Source organism: Morone saxatilis, unplaced genomic scaffold (assembly GCF_004916995.1).
Source record: "Morone saxatilis isolate NCDOM2014 unplaced genomic scaffold, NCSU_SB_2.0 Contig3, whole genome shotgun sequence".
In the NCBI taxonomy this organism is placed as follows: domain Eukaryota; kingdom Metazoa; phylum Chordata; class Actinopteri; family Moronidae; genus Morone; species Morone saxatilis.
Window position 1 is genome coordinate 19,062,556 of NW_023339873.1, and position 15,508 is coordinate 19,078,063.

At 41.0% G+C, this 15,508-nt stretch overlaps 3 protein-coding genes across 4 annotated transcripts in view; 1 reads left to right on the forward strand and 2 right to left on the reverse strand.

Moving 5' to 3' along the window:
• Positions 1 to 2,787: 2,787 nt before the first annotated feature.
• On the forward strand, positions 2,788 to 6,530 carry nfkbiab (nuclear factor of kappa light polypeptide gene enhancer in B-cells inhibitor, alpha b). Its single transcript, XM_035674394.1, has 6 exons — positions 2,788 to 3,123; positions 4,239 to 4,344; positions 4,481 to 4,691; positions 5,385 to 5,473; positions 5,635 to 5,892; positions 5,986 to 6,530. Exons 1-6 carry the CDS (start codon positions 2,870 to 2,872, stop codon positions 6,019 to 6,021), a joined length of 954 nt encoding a protein of 317 aa, XP_035530287.1. The 5' UTR covers positions 2,788 to 2,869; the 3' UTR covers positions 6,022 to 6,530.
• Positions 6,531 to 7,944: 1,414 nt separating this feature from the next.
• On the reverse strand, positions 7,945 to 12,950 carry psma6a (proteasome 20S subunit alpha 6a). The gene is made up of 7 exons (XM_035674501.1): positions 12,718 to 12,950; positions 11,983 to 12,077; positions 11,743 to 11,824; positions 11,000 to 11,155; positions 10,360 to 10,538; positions 9,382 to 9,476; positions 7,945 to 8,937 (listed from the first exon to the last, which is right to left on the reverse strand). The coding sequence occupies exons 1-7, from the start codon at positions 12,791 to 12,793 to the stop codon at positions 8,880 to 8,882; spliced, it is 741 nt and encodes a 246-aa protein (XP_035530394.1). The 5' UTR covers positions 12,794 to 12,950; the 3' UTR covers positions 7,945 to 8,879.
• A 164-nt stretch (positions 12,951 to 13,114) lies between these two features.
• Positions 13,115 to 15,508, reverse strand: part of prorp (protein only RNase P catalytic subunit) — a 13,373-nt gene continuing 10,979 nt past the window's right edge. The window contains exons 8-10 of one of the 2 annotated variants that reach the window (XM_035674670.1): positions 13,900 to 14,048; positions 13,407 to 13,605; positions 13,115 to 13,307 (exon numbers count right to left, since the gene is read on the reverse strand). In XM_035674670.1, the coding sequence (XP_035530563.1) occupies positions 13,179 to 13,307; positions 13,407 to 13,605; positions 13,900 to 14,048 (477 nt within the window). In that variant the 3' untranslated portion in view covers positions 13,115 to 13,178. The remainder of the gene's footprint in view (positions 13,308 to 13,406; positions 13,606 to 13,899; positions 14,049 to 15,508) is intronic. The other variant, XM_035674671.1, reaches the window with a different exon arrangement.

Here is a 15,508-nt window from a genome sequence, read left to right on the forward strand (position 1 = left end):
TGGTTTAAAGAAACAAGTTCCAAGTAATGTGCAAAACTGAATGCCAGAAACGGGCAGTTTTATTATTATTATGCCAATGTCATTTTGCCGCTTTTGTTCCTCTTTCATGTTTTCTCTTGTGTGATCAGTGTGTTTTTTTTTATTATTTTTACTGTTACCGCGAGAAAACCTTAGGGTGCCAAGAAAAATATCTGGCTTTTATTCAACTCACTTCCTTGTACTTTGTTCCAGTAAAAGCTTAAATAAATAAATAAAAATCAGATATTAAAAACATGAAAAAAAGAGGTCATTATACTGAATCCTTTCTCTCCAAAACCCCAGAGACAGAGCTATCATAAAGACAGCGCTTATCAGAGACTTGATAACACCCTCTCTGTTTCCATTCCCCATGTTTTCCAGTTCGACCACACTCCAACAATTAATAGGTCATCTGGGTAAGTGTTGATGACTCAGGTTACATGTTAAAAAGCCCAGAAAAACCAGCTGGAAGACACCACAGAAAAACACTGATTACACAAAAACAAAATCCAGGACATCCATTTCTTAAGCAAGTGTAGTTACTTCCTTCCATGTCTTGGGAGGCTGACGGTAAAAGGTTTAGACATGTGTTCAACATATTATTATTTTGTTTCTGTACTGTTTTGAGCATCAGTTCTTTCAGACTTTCTTCTCAGTTACCGTAATGATGCCAAGATGCACTGGTTTCATCTGACTGGTTTCCGGTCAAAATGATTCAGTTCCGCTAACTCCAATCATATCGGCATCAGTTACACATATCTGCATTTAAACGGAAGAAGAAGCAAAGGGCTTAAACATCATAGATACCATAGATTGGTTTGATTCCTTGTCTAGATCTTTATCCACATAAAACATTAAAAAAAACATTATCCACTAACATAAAAAAACTCTAAAAAGTTTCAAAATGTAAAAATAGAGTGACTGATTATAACTATTAACTCCCAAATAGAAAGCAGAATGTTCCTTCTGCCTAAATACATAAAGTGTTATGCAATTGTGTTTAACTGCTTTGTTTCCCCTTTGTTACCAAGTCCTCCATTCCTTTCCTCCATTCATCTGCCTCATTCTGGTTCAAACAGAGGTCTTGTTTTCACTCTGCATTCAAAGCTGACTGTGATCATAAGGCCAGATACATAATACATGTTTAGAATGAGCTGTGAATGTGATTGTGGCTTGTATGCTCTATTTTCACCTCTACAATGTTTCCATTCTTGCCTTAGAAAACTGACACACAGAAGCAGAACGCAATGTCAAAATGAAAATTGTTGCACAGTAAATTATTCATAATTCAACATTGTGTAACATGGTAAATACCTTACTCTACTTCACAGTGCACAATATTCTCTGCAGAAGCTGTTTTATAGTTGAAACACAATGCACTTGCATGTGTCAGTGCACTTTCCTGACCAAAATCCTAATATGTTGCTCAACAGTTGCTAACGTGACAGTGAAAATGTGCTGAGAGCGGAGACTGAGCTTCCCAGTCTAACTGGTCACACAGCCTGAACAATGGGAGGTAAAACATGCCCGGAGTTTCCCTCAGGCCTCCAGAACATCACGTTCAACTTGATGTTTGTTTTTAAAGGGATAGGTCACAGCCTCGTGAAGTCTCGCGGCCTTATCGAGAACTTGGAGTCCTTCCATTTTATCTGCAAAGGAATTGAATGAGTGATATGATACTGGGTGATTAGAGGCACTGTGAGGGGATTAGTGGGAGTTTAATCCTCTTCTCAGTTAAAAAGTAAATAAATCAGTAGTGGTATCATTCAGTATGTCCAGGAATAGTTAAATACAAAATCAAGTAGTCTATGCATGCAATGGCACTGTGATCTCTGAGAGCACACACAAACATAAGGCACATATTATTTATTACAGCAACATCCTCTGACAACAAGAATAAAAAGCTGTCAGTGTTATATCAGAGTGAACTATATATTTTAACTGAGCATGTGGTCAAGATGTGAGGATGTGAGGGAAACTCCACTGCAGGCCTGTTGGTTTGTTCTTGCGTTCAGCAGCATGATAAACCAACTGAAAGCACATTTCACACAATCGCACTTCAAGTTTTGGAGGAAAGTCCTGTGCATGCTGCGCCCCCCCCCTCCTGAAGGTCTTCCCACCCACTCAAAACAACAGAAAGGGGCAACTGTTCCTTTTGTTCATGTGACTCAGCAGACTTGCTAATGAAGCTGCAGTTTCAGGACTTTCCATGCATCCATCCCTCACTCATGTAAAAAGCAGAAATAATGCGACAACACGCGTGCAACCAGAAAGAAAAAAATATAAAACATATATGCTTATGACCTCCAGTTGTTCTGATCGCCAGGACATTAGTGTTTCCCTTCCTGTAGAATTAGCATTTTATCTGTTGAAGCAATGATGTGGCTTTAAAGGTGATTTCCTCCTCTTACTTTGGACCAGGTTAGGACTTAGAAGTGCATATGTTCGATTAAACACAACACAGTTTGCATAAGAACTAAGAAAAATGCTTTCAATGCAACAACTGATTTGAACTTTGAGCTGCAGGCTTGAGAGAAAATGCACACTTGTTGTGGAGAGGTGCCACTAAAAACGCTGCAGAAATGTGTATTTTACGTGCAGCAAGTGTGACCTGCAAAATGTCGGTGCTCTGTTGGTGACAAACTGAGTATATTTATGTGTCTCAATAGAAATCCCCTCTTGGAGCCAGCAATCTGTATGCTGTGTGTTATTCTAAGTGACAGTTTTGTGGAAATCCCCCACCTAGTTGTTAGCTCCGCCCCACTGCAGCCACACAGAGGGCATTTACAGACTGCTGCACAGCGCCGTCACAAGATAACCAAACGCACCTCGTCTCGAACAACACACCACCATGGACCTCCACCGGACCAGTATATTGAACCAAATGGATTACAGTCGGGAGTCTAAAGAAGGGAAGCCGGCCCAGTCGACAGAGGAGCGGCTCGACAGCGGTCTCGACTCGTTGAAAGAAGAGGAGTACCAGGCTGTGGCGGCCGAGATCCGTCGGCTCCAGCTGGAATGTGAGCCTCCGCTGCACAAACAAGACCCCGCTGTAACCGGAGAGCTGCACGAATGGAAAACACAGATCACAGAGGACGGAGACACGTAAGTTAGACCGGGAATAACGTTACACGGCTTAAGCACGGGGATGTTTATGAGTTTTTGGAAGCGTCGCCTGAGTAGGCCCAGCTCGGGTCTTGAAAGGTAATTTGATCCCTTTCCTGTGGGGAATGTCTTCCTCCAGATTGTCAGTACAATCCACAGGCCCGGGCCTGACTCTGGGGTTTAACGTTTGAAGCGTCGGGGCTTATAAAAGTACGCTGCCGCAGTGTTAAAAATACACAGAACGGGTGTCCGGTTGTGACAATGGGCCTTGCTGTGGTCAGACACTGCGGTATTGGACGTAAACAAAAGGCTATTATCAGGAGGGAATCTACTATGGCCGCGGGTCAGACTGGGAAAGTCCCGGGCGCGCCGCCAAGGAATCCGACCGAAGCGCGCTCCCGTGAAGCGAGAAGCAGTACAAAAAAGAAACTAGAAAAAGTACCTTAAATTACACAAACACAAGTGTGTGGAGGCTGAGGGCCACAGTCCGCTCTGCCATACGCGTCTGCGGCTCGCTGCTATTATAAAACCCAGGGGGAATAACATTAAGAGTGACTGCAAATGTTATTTTGGTTCGACACAATTCAGTTCAGTTCAACCTCAGTATGTGCTGTGTCATAGCACGTGCATGAATGATGTGCTATTGATCAGACCTGAGGACTGAGAACTGTCTCATACAGAGCAATGAAGCATGAAACCATGGTACAGTGGTTGGAATGATTGTAATAGCAGTCTGAGGACAATGTAAGCTCGCACCAGGGGAACACTTCACTGCTCCTACACCAACCAAACTCTCAAAGTGTAGATTAAAACCATTACATAACTCAGTATGGAATAAACTGCATGGAGAGAGATCATTTCAGAGATCAGTTCAAGTCAAACACAGGGTGGTCAGCATTTTCAGGGCCGATCTGATATTCTGCATTAATGCTACCTGATTTAGCACAAAGTCAAACTGTTACATGTCTATTATTATTATTTCATTATTTTGCACTTTAATCCTTAGGAATAAGGCAAGCAGGTGTATGCATTTCCTGTTATTTACTTGTTTACACAATGTCAAGTGTTATGCATGTGTTTGGTAACAGGTTTTCTCTTTCTCTCTGTTTCTGTAGGCTTCTCCACCTGGCCATCATCCACGAGGCCAAGGACTACATCAAAACCATGATAGACCTGTCCAGGAACACAGACTTCCTCAACACACAAAATGACCAGCGACAGGTATGCGAGAGCCGCCTCTGAACAGGATTTAAAAGGAACATTTTGATAAAACAGTCTTATCTTAACAGAAAGAGTAATGAAAATGCCCGCCGACTCAGTAACTCACCCGTTTTCTCCTAACTTCCTCCCATCCCAGACTCCTCTCCACTTAGCAGTGATAACAAACCAGGCGGACGTATGTCAGGGCCTCCTGCTATCCGGCTGCGACCCCACGCTGGTGGACGACAGCGGGGACACGCCGCTTCACATCGCCTGTCGCCATGGTAACCTGCTGTGCTTCAGTGTGATCACACAGTACTGTCAGCCAGAGAATCTCCACACGGTGATGGCAGCCTGCAACTATCATGGTGAGATTGTAGGACAAGAACAGTGTTTCTCCCCTGAACTGAGTTCTTTTCCCACTTTGGACAAACTATGTTTTTACACATAGAGAAACAAAAATGTTTGAAATTTCAGTATTAGAACGTAGTATGCTATAGCAGTGGTGGTTTCCATTCTGTGGTGGCCCACCCTTGGTGCATGGAAACAGACCAGACTGACCAGTCTGCTGCTGGTCTTAGGTAGTATTTAAAAGAAGGAGTGGTGGGCACGAACACTATGTTTAGGAGGAAGGAAATATTTAAACAAGCAAGGGGAATGCCATAGCCATTCATGCCATCACACCCTGACGAAAACCCATCTATTACATGGCACATAATGTTAGCTGCTACGGCTCCAAATAGAAATGTGGAGGACTCCAGTTTTAGACTTTGTGTGTGTGTGTGTGTGTGTGTGGACATATTTTAGCCTAGAGTATGGCATTGTTGTCTGGTTTGTAGATTTCCTTAAGGAATGTTTTTTTTTTTTTTTTTTACTAATTTTGTCATATTAAATGACAATGACCATATATGGGAGTCTTCTTTCCTTTAGTAATCTGCAATAACAGGACAGATTAATATAAATTCACATATAGCTAATAGACTTTTCCTTGAAAACTGCAGATGTAAAATAACTGGTCTGGTGTCAGTTGTTAAGATCTTCCTTTGATGTTTGTTTTACAGGTCAGAACTGCCTCCACCTGGCCTCAGTTCAGGGTTTCCTCTCACTGGTAGAGAGCATGGTGGATCTTGGAGCTGACATTAATGCAAAGGTAAACAGCACACATGCACCATATCTATATGTGAGAATACACACTTTATATACTTAGAATATAGAATCACCAGCAGTATGTGTACATTTCAGAATAAAATATTACATTATGGTCTAACACCTGGTGCTAATAAAATCTTGTGTTCTCTCTCTGTCCTATAGGAACAGCGTAACGGGCGCAGTGCACTGCACCTGGCCGTGGACCAGCAGAATCTCTCATTGGTGAAACTGCTGCTGAAGAAAGGCGCGGACCCCAACCTCCTGACCTCTGGAGGTCACACTCCCTACCACCTCACCTACGGTCGCGACAACGACGACATCAGGCAAGAGCTGTACTCGCTGACCAAATCTGACCTGAGGGAGCTGCCTGACAGCGAATCAGACGACAGCGAGGAAGAGGAGGACGAGGAGTCTGATGAGGTGTGTGCTGAGAATGCAGAGCTCTCACTGTAACTTTAAAATCTGATTTCTGGCCAGCGTATAACCATTTTTCTGACCTCTGTGTGGTTACAGGTGGGTTATGACGACATTCAGTGGAATGGACATTAGCTGGAAATGACAGAGGAGGAAGTTACAGAAGCTGCGGCAATGACTGTAAAGGGCAAGAGAAATGGCTCGGCATGTCTACTGCTTCCTGCAATAACGTCATAAGCCCGATAGTGTGAATGACACGGCACGGGCGTGACCAATGACAAGAAAGTGGTGGACAGGCAGCAGTGAAGGAGAATCAGACGGAGACCGATGGCCGAATAAACCAACGAGTCCACGGCTCCAGGCTGCAGGGGAGCAAGACGCACGCTGAGATGTGAATACATGACACATTATGATGGGGGATTGCTTGTATTTTGTGGACACTGCAAATCATTTGTCACTGAAAACATCCATCCACACAGATGTACCTGTAACAGCTCTGTTGTATGATATTGTAAATGCTGTGTATACAAAGATGTATATTTTATGGAAGCTGTGAATGTGTACAGTTGAGTAGGTTGTATATGTCAGACAGCAAACCAGCACACTCCAGTTAAATTAAAAACACTCATATTTAACAGTAAAAACAACTGTGAATGTATTTGTGGAGACTGGGAAGGGGTGGCATGAAGGGGAAACAGATGGCATGTGACATGGAAAATGGCAGTTGGTCCTGACTGAGGCAGTTTGGACAAGAATGCTTTCACATCACGATCTTGGTCATATCACTATAAAGATCATAAAGAACCCAGCATATAATCCACAGCACCTGACAATACTACAAGGCTGCAATTATACGGGAAATTACCTCAACCACGTGCCTTTCTCCTGCCGTCAGCGTGTCTGTTTGTAGAAAAAAAAATGCCTCCATCAAAGCATGACAACAGAGTTTCAGTTCTGAGCAGCCACCTTTTATTTTCATATAATACATGTCATGCAGGGAAGTGCTGATAACACAACTTGTTTCCACTGAATGAGGAACTGATGGTCAGTTGAATTCCTGCTGGGTGTGTGCGTAAAAAGAGATAAGATGCACAGGGAAACTTTGTGTGTCGATTTGGCCGATTGCTCAGTCCTCTAAATCAGGAAGTTTTCGGCAGGGTGGGGCCAAGAGGGAAGGGACAGGAAATTCCCAGGAACAGAACACTCAGCTGTTCACGACATTCCTACTTCTCATTCCTCCAAAAAAGGGACACTGAATAACAGGATGCTTCAGTGAAGTATGGGGAAATGGGGAGGAAGGGAGTTTTACTCTAACGTCAATGTTAAATACACTTAAGGAATTCTATGATTGTATTGTAGATTTCCTCTCTAAATTTACAATGGAGCATTCACACTCAACGCTGATAGATAATAGACTGATAAATACGAGGGATTTTACAACAAAATACTAATATCTCAAGATGTTTTTAATGTGTCTAAATTCTTCTGTAGACACTCTAAATTACTTTTCCCAATTAAATATATCAAAAATGTCATATACCATATGTTAAATGTGATCATGGCTGACTAAATATAGTAAAAGCATATTCAGGGTTTCTGCAAGTGTCAACAGGCCTATTTCACATCCATGAAAAAAAAGACAATATGAATATGATATAAAGTAAAATCTGTATTGCTTCATTTGGTAATTGTTACAGCATAATCAAAAGTTTTTCCCCAAAAAACATTTAATAGCGAGACTGAAAAATGCAACTTTATAACTTTATAAGTAATGTTGATTTTAAACCCTAAAATTCAGATTTTGGTATTTAAGACGTTTTAAGACCCTGCACACCCTAATATTGAAAGACTGCGGCACATCAAGTCAGTTTTATATCCAAATATCATACCAGCAGTGCAAGTACTAGTGATATTTCTACCAATGACTCATACTCCAGCACTTAGACTCAGCCCATCCACAAGCAGCACTTCCAACACAGCAAAAATATAAAATGAATGAGGGCTGATTAATGTGGAGGCTAGAAGCACCAATATGCAAAGAAAACGAAACACAAAATGTAAGTGTTCGATACAAACACTGTTTAATAGAAGTGCAGAAATGTACATCAAAGTGAGCGGAGGAGAGGAGGATCAAAACACAAGGGAGAGAATGGTATAATTAGAGACTTCCCATTGACGTTGACCTGAGCAGACTTCAGCAGGGGTGTGACAAGGATGACTGTCGCAATGGGAGAATTCCCACAGCTGTTCCCTGGGTTATCACAAAGTACATCAGGTCATAAACATCATGCTGAAACTAAGGACAGCGAAGGCTTTAAAGCTGATGAATAAACTGAGACAGATACACGTGGCAGCCCTGAGTAAAGACTGAAAGCACTGTTGAAATACAGTGACTCAAGAAGCTGCAGGACCACCAAGTCCTTACAAAGTAAGAGGTATTAGGAGGTATTGTGCTGTAGTTGTAGTGTTACTGCACCCCTGTCTTCCAATCTGCTCATGTCACACTCATCAACTGAAGTCTTTTGGGCCGAGCTCCATCCAGAGAGGGCACTGTGGCTGTCTGACACCATCAGCGACCACGGAGCATATCAGACTCATGTGTTATATGGTTGACAGATTTGAATGTCCAGTATCTTTCCAGGCTTTATGCCATTTGGCAGCTGCCCTCAGTAAGGATGTTTCAGCGTGGCTGGAAGGAAAATGGGGTCGATATATGGATAATATTGTGTCCAGTCAGGCACTGGGTATGACCAGAGAGGTTGGAGGAGGAAGTGCCGGAGCAGATGGGTAATGTATTTTACCCACCTGGTAAAAAAAGGGTCATATTGTTCTTTATTCAGTTCAATGTGTAATACCACCTCTCCGGAACAAGGTGATACCAACTCCTCCTTTACCTTGCTTCTGGACAAGACCTTTGTGTGGAGGAGGTGGGGTTGCCGTTCATCATCCTTTCAGAATAATGCAGACGGCAGCAAAATGGCTGCCAACTTTCCTCACTCTCTCTCAGACAAAGCCACCAGGTGAATGTCGATCTCAGACTCTGACAGAATCCTGGAACACAAACACACGAGTTAATGGTCATAAATTTTGTTGTGTCGGATTTTGTACTCCTTGCACACAAACAGACATGTTGAGAACACATTCAACCATGTAAGCCCTTACTTTGATCTTATCTGTGGTTTTAGTTTGAGGGAATTTCCATTACAAAACTTACAAAAAAAAGAAAAAGAGCTCTGCAAGGCTTTAAAAGCAAGAGCAGTGGTATCTGTTCAGAACTGCATGTTTTGTTGAACAGCTTTTTCTGTTTTTTTTGTAAAATCTATCCATTATCCAGAAGTCTGGCTAAATCCATCTACCTTTTCTCTGCAGCACCCTGGTTCACTTTTATACTGCGACACCCTTTTAAACTAGCAGCTGGGCAGTAATTTACCTGTGGCCAGGACCATTTTCCTTACTCGTGGCTATCAAGATATTTTCTCTCAGGAAAATACTCACTTGAATTTGGATTCCTTTGTAGTGACAACTCCCACCTCCAGCTCTGATGGCTTGAAGTCGATGGAAAGCACGGTTGACAAACATGAGATAGCCGTCTGTTTTGATAAGCATGACAGGGTGGGGAGGAGAGGGAAGGTAATTAAACATTGCATCTGAGAAATGGATGCATTTGGAAGCAGAGAGAAGCTCACAGTGTCAAATAATCTAGAAAAATGGAACATAATGTATAAAAGCTATGCTTCTATTTGTTAAGGTAAATGAGTGAATAAAAGCCTATGCTTACACATTTGATAGAAAATATGTTCAATGTTTCCACAAAAAAAACAAAACTAAAAAGGAACAGCTGTGTTACAACAGCTGTTAACATTTTAACAGATGTTGAACCTCCTAAAGAAATAAATATAACCACGGCACATATGTTTGTCCACCTGCTCTTCTTGTCTACCAACAAACATTCAACTGTGAATAAGCAAGGGCCATTGCGAAATGTAGGTTTATCATTCAATTTAGATCTGGGTGACATATTCACTGCAATTTCCCAGCTTGGGATCAATAAAGTGTGTGTGTGTGTGTGTCTCTATCTATCTATCTATCCATCCATCCATCCATCCATCTATCTAGTAGCTTTGACCTTTTATTCTTTTTCATAGGAGATTACATTCATCTGGAAAATATTAAAAACAACATTTTTAGTTTTTTTTTATTTTATAAATGTATATCAATATCAGGATTCTTCCCTGATTTGTATAACTAAATCCATAACTTAAATATACATTCCTTCAATGGCTCCAACAGTTTGGTTTCCACTCCAGTTGTCAGAAAACCATCAAGTAATGCAGTAACACTCTAATACGGTGACACAATTGTGAAACTCCCAGACATTTTCTGACATCCAAAAAACTCCCTGACATTCCCTGCCAAAGAAATTCCCGCAAAAGATCCATGACGTTCCATAAATTCCACAGATATGTCCCATACCTCTATAGTCTGCTCATAGGTCCAATCCAGTTTCTTCTTGACTTTCTTCTCTAGGAAGCTGGTGGCTTCAGTCTGTTTGACTCCAGCTGCTGTGGCCTTAAAGCCACAGTAGTAGCCGGCTGGATCACACTTGTACAACTGCGGACCCAACTCTTCATCCAGTCCGACCACTATCATACCTGGGGGAAGGATGCAGGGCAGAGGGGCATGAAGACAGGACAACAGAAACAAAGAGAAAGAGGCAATGACATCTATTCAAACAACTGGGACAAAGAATACATTTTCATTTGTCAAAACATTTGGAATCATTGTAAGATTTAAAGTGCCTGATCAAGCAGGCTGTTGAAGCTGTTTATGTTACCCATGAACAGCTTCAACAGCCTGCAGGAGCTTGATCAGTTTTCAAAGATATAATATGTGAATTGGAGCTGCAGATAGCAGATATTTTGTGCTGATATATAAAAAAATCAAGCTGTAATTTAAACCCTCTAAAACAAAATTTACACAAAAATGGAACACTAAACCATATCTCATAAAAACAAAACTGTGATGTTAAAATAAAAGCATTCACAAGCTCTAGTCATGGAAGAACATTATTCAGGATGTTTCTGCTAAAGAAAAACACATGCACGTAACTCACAGCAGCCTAGCGGCCTCATCTCGGCATTCTGCGTGTAGACTTGGGAGATATCTGCCAAGCGTTTGCACAACATGTCCACAGGGATCTCATAGCCATATTTGTACATCCAGTTAGCTGCTTCATACCGTGCCCTCTGCACCTGAGACCTGCTATCAGCTGGTGGGAGGAAGAGGCAGAAAACATGTTGCACACAAATTAATTCAAGAACAGACAAATACAGGGATGAACGTAACAGACTGACGTTGCTTTCGTTTGTTTACAGGGAAAGAATATGATAAAATTATTTATGTAAAAAAAGGATAGATGAAGTGGACAATTTATTACTCTGATTCTCAGACAAACCAGTCCCTGACCCAAATATATCACTAATTTACTGCTAAAAACAGGTCGACTGTGGGCTGCTCTGGCCAGCTTTGGAAAACTGAACAGGTATGAGCTACAGGTTAGAGTCTTAGATTTAAATTTGGCTAGCTACAACGCATTTGGAACTACTGGAACAATTATTTTCATTATCGATTAATCTGTCATCATCATTTTTCTCAATTAGCCAATAATTTTGTAATTATTTTTGTATTGACGGATACATTACTAGCTCTGAATGAGAACATTAGCAACAGGACAATATGGCAACAAAAAAAAAAACAGTCAGCTGGACTTTTACTTCAAAGATTCTTGATGGAAACTCAACCTCAACCATTAAATGCCTCAAATTTGGGGTATTCACCATCAGTTGGATCGCTTACCAGTCATGCCAGTCATAACACAGCCAATGTTCTCTGTAATTCTGAACAGATGTGTGACCGTAAAGGCATCCAACAGCTTGTCCTAAGAAAAATGCCAGACAAAGACAAAAGAGAAATGTAAACCACACACGTGCGTCACCAGTAAGACAACAGCTATAATGACAGTTGTGGAATTTGACCACATGCTTTGTAAAGAAACACAAACTTCTGTGTGTTTATAATATGTATGCGTATACTGACGGGGACTTTCTTTTGTGTGACAACCACAACGCAATCCTTCCCTCTGACCGCTACGGATGTCAGTCCTCCCTGGTTGATGGCTTTGAAGGCATACTCTGAGGAACAGAAGAGAAATAAACTCATGAGCTCCTAGTGTGCACTGCAAACCTTTTTTTTTAGCATTGTGGGCTTCTATTTTAAATAAGGACTCAGACTACTTAGCAGTTGTTTCGCATGTAATTGTCCATAGATTTGACGACTGACATATGGATAGTGGTATTTTACTGTCACAGGTTTTCTTTTGACAAGGTTTGATGCTAACAATTAATACAGCTCAGTCATCATGACACGTTAAAGAGAAGACGAATTGTGAGAATATGGGTTAATAGTGTGCTACAAACTGGTTTTCTAGATTAACTGAATAAGAAATTAAAATAAATTCCAATAAATAAAGTTTATTTATATAAACATTAACTAGTGGTAGCACACCACAGCTAAATTAAGCGAGCTAAGGCAGCTAGCACAACTGCAACAAAACGAACCTGTTAATTAATTACTACTTAACTATGACCAATTCAAGTTAATACTATATTTCTTACACATTTCCACCCTACCACGACGTACTAAAATAAAATTCTTTCTAAATAACACTGGACTATGAATGGGCTATACAGAGCAGCTGGTAGCTAATGTTAGCCTGTTAGCCAGTAGTGATGACAGAGCAGGTTGAGTTGTGTTCATTTCTTTCACACTCACCGACTTGGTAGAGTCTTCCCTCCGGAGAGAAGATGGTGATATGGCGGTCAAACCCTGCACTTGATCCCCGAGACATGGCGGATGAAAATAAGTGAGGTAAACACTGGTTTAAACTGAAAGTTGAAACTAAACTGTGAGGAAACAGAGGCAAAACATCTGCACCGGATATGATCTGCCCGATTGAAGGCTTTCATTTCCGGGTCAACTTCACAGCTTTGTAGTTCACGGACGTCACAACTGACTACAACTACAACCCTGCTGCTACTTTGTGTTGTTGTAATGAGCTGCAGGTGTTCAGGATTATTATTATTATTACTAAAAATCAAGTGAGATTATTTTTCCCATGGATGACATTTAAATTAAAGAGTGCTGGCAACTTTGGTTTTTTTTTGGTAAATGTTTTATTTTCTACAGGTCCAGAGTCGTTTATCAAAGCATATGAGTTATGAGTTTGTGCATGTTCAGTGCTTTTTGGTGAGGCAGAGCCATTGTTGTGGTACTTCATGGGTGCTCCTGTCCACTGTGTCGTCATAGGGAAGGTGCCACGAGTCCCCTGAAGTCTGGACAATGGTGTCATAGCTGAAAATATGCTACACACACACACACACACACACACAGAGTTAATTGGTATTCTTCGACCATCTCCCCTCACAACCTTCTCTCCACTGCCTGATCCTCCTCTTCCTCACCTGAAATCGGACTTTCTTGCGTGGGGTGACAGGTCCATTCAATACCAGCTGGTGGCCTCTCTGCCATTTGAAGAAGAGCTGTCTGGTGCTCATGTCTGTCAGGCAGGCCTTGTGGTCCCTCATCAGGTCCCTAGTCACAAACCGACAGCTTTTCCCAGAATTCAAAGTGGCATACAGCAAGAAGGGGTCATCCTCCGAACTGATAGAAACATAGAGTAAAGGTGTGAGGTAAACTCGTTGTAAATAAATTCTGTTAAGAACAAAAAGGTTGTAAATGAACAGAGGAAATAGCAGACCAAAAACCTTTTGATTTTAGAGAAGCTTTCAATAAATGCACAAGGGATTAATTGTAATAATATGACATTCCCCCTTTTTTCCCCAAAGATTCTGCTCCTTAAACATTCTCAGTGAATATTCTGTGTGAAGAGCATTTTATGCATTTTTTAGGAGCATATATCATTCCTATTCCTTTTTATTATCATCAGGTGCTCACATGTTTTCAGTGAAGAAGCAATGAGCTTTCTGCAAGATAAGGTCCATGTGGTGTCTGGGCCAAGATACAGAGGGCCACAGCATGTGTTTCCTCCCCAACACCAGAACAGTCAAGCCCTGACGCTCCAGCTCTGACACCACCGCCAACAACTGAAACACACACATTCATACCTAAATACTTTGAAAACATCAATACTTAATGACACAAATGTTGGTCTGGATGCCGCCTTCATTAAGATCGTACAACATATGATTGCATGTTAAAAAGATCAATGGTAGAGATATACAGGTGAATCAGAAGTTTTGTAAGTTGTGCAACAAAAACATACAAAAGCATAGCAGTGTTAAAGAACTCAATATATAAATAACATGCCTTTGTAAGTGCACACAACACAAGTTTTTTTTTTTGGATGTCTTTAGATATGCCAAAGAGAATGTTTCTGAATGGGCCCTTAGATATGGCTGAAACAAACTAATGTGACTAAATACTGTACCTGTCTCACTAATAATGCCATGAAGCACTTCTGTCAACCTACTTGTTGCCACAGCAAAAAACTGTTTTACAACTGCTGTAGCACTGAAGCAACAGTTTTGTTAAACAGAGATGTACTATAAAATGTGGGGAAATCGATTGTTAAGATGTTTAGTGTGGCTTTAGTGCATCTGTGGGGCCCAGGGAAGCCTTTAGATATCTTGATGGTCATATTATCTGACCTTAAGAGGCTGGTGTACTGTATATGTGTTTGCCATGAAAGTGGCATGACTCTTTGGAGGACAATGTCACTCAATCCACAACTTCTGTCAGGAATAAAATATCATTTACAACTATTGGATGGATTGTAGTGAAATTGTGTCCAGACATGTATGGTCCACAGAGGAAGAAACCTGATGACTTTGGTGATCCCCTGACTTTTCTTCTGGTACCTCCATAAGGTTGACATATGCATTTGTACTTCTACCCATCAGCCTCAGCTGTACTTTGTGTTTAGTGCTAATTACCAAATGTTATGTTATTTGTTACATTGTACTGTGTCTGTGATAATTACGTGCTAAACATCAGTGTGTGAGTATAGACATAGTATAGTGTGTCAGTTAGTCACTGTGAGCGTGTTAGCGTGCTGACATTTGCATTTTACCTCAAAGCCTACCGCTCTGCCACAGTATAGAACCACAGTGTCAAACTTTTCTTGTTAATCTGTAAATTCAGCAGTTATTTTTCATATTTATATATATATTCCAATTTTCATTCATTCATTCATACAGGCATTTGAATAAAAGTTTCTGTCAGTGGTCCTGATGTAAATTTCTATGACTTACATTAATTTAAATAATTTATTTAGCTTTCCAGCGAACTAGATGACTAGATATGGAAATAATTTTGTCTGTTTGTACTTTCCTTTGTCTTGCAGCCACATTAACATCTGACGAAGATGCAGCATATACATACAGAGAGACAGAAAGACAGATAGTTGCCACACACACACACACACACACACACAGACACACACATCCTGATAGACAGATGTAGGCAGACAAGTAGGCTAGGTGTTATAAAAATCAGGTACTGGCCAGTTATAGAGGCACCTCCTACACACATCTATCACACTCAC

What these genes read in the sequence shown, in the direction of transcription:
- nfkbiab (XM_035674394.1), top strand. Translation starts at nt 2,870, where the DNA reads ATGGACCTCCACCGGACCAGTATATTGAACCAAATGGATTACAGTCGG. An exon ending in ATCACAGAGGACGGAGACAC is followed by an intron (nt 3,124 to 4,238) that starts GTAAGTTAGACC and finishes CTGTTTCTGTAG; the next exon opens with GCTTCTCCACCTGGCCATCA. An exon ending in CACAAAATGACCAGCGACAG is followed by an intron (nt 4,345 to 4,480) that starts GTATGCGAGAGC and finishes CTCCCATCCCAG; the next exon opens with ACTCCTCTCCACTTAGCAGT.
- psma6a (XM_035674501.1), bottom strand. Translation starts at nt 12,793, where the DNA reads ATGTCTCGGGGATCAAGTGCAGGGTTTGACCGCCATATCACCATCTTC. An exon ending in CCTATGAGCAGACTATAGAG is followed by an intron (nt 9,477 to 10,359) that starts GTATGGGACATA and finishes TTATCAAAACAG; the next exon opens with ACGGCTATCTCATGTTTGTC. An exon ending in ACAAAGGAATCCAAATTCAA is followed by an intron (nt 8,938 to 9,381) that starts GTGAGTATTTTC and finishes TTTGTGTTCCAG; the next exon opens with GATTCTGTCAGAGTCTGAGA.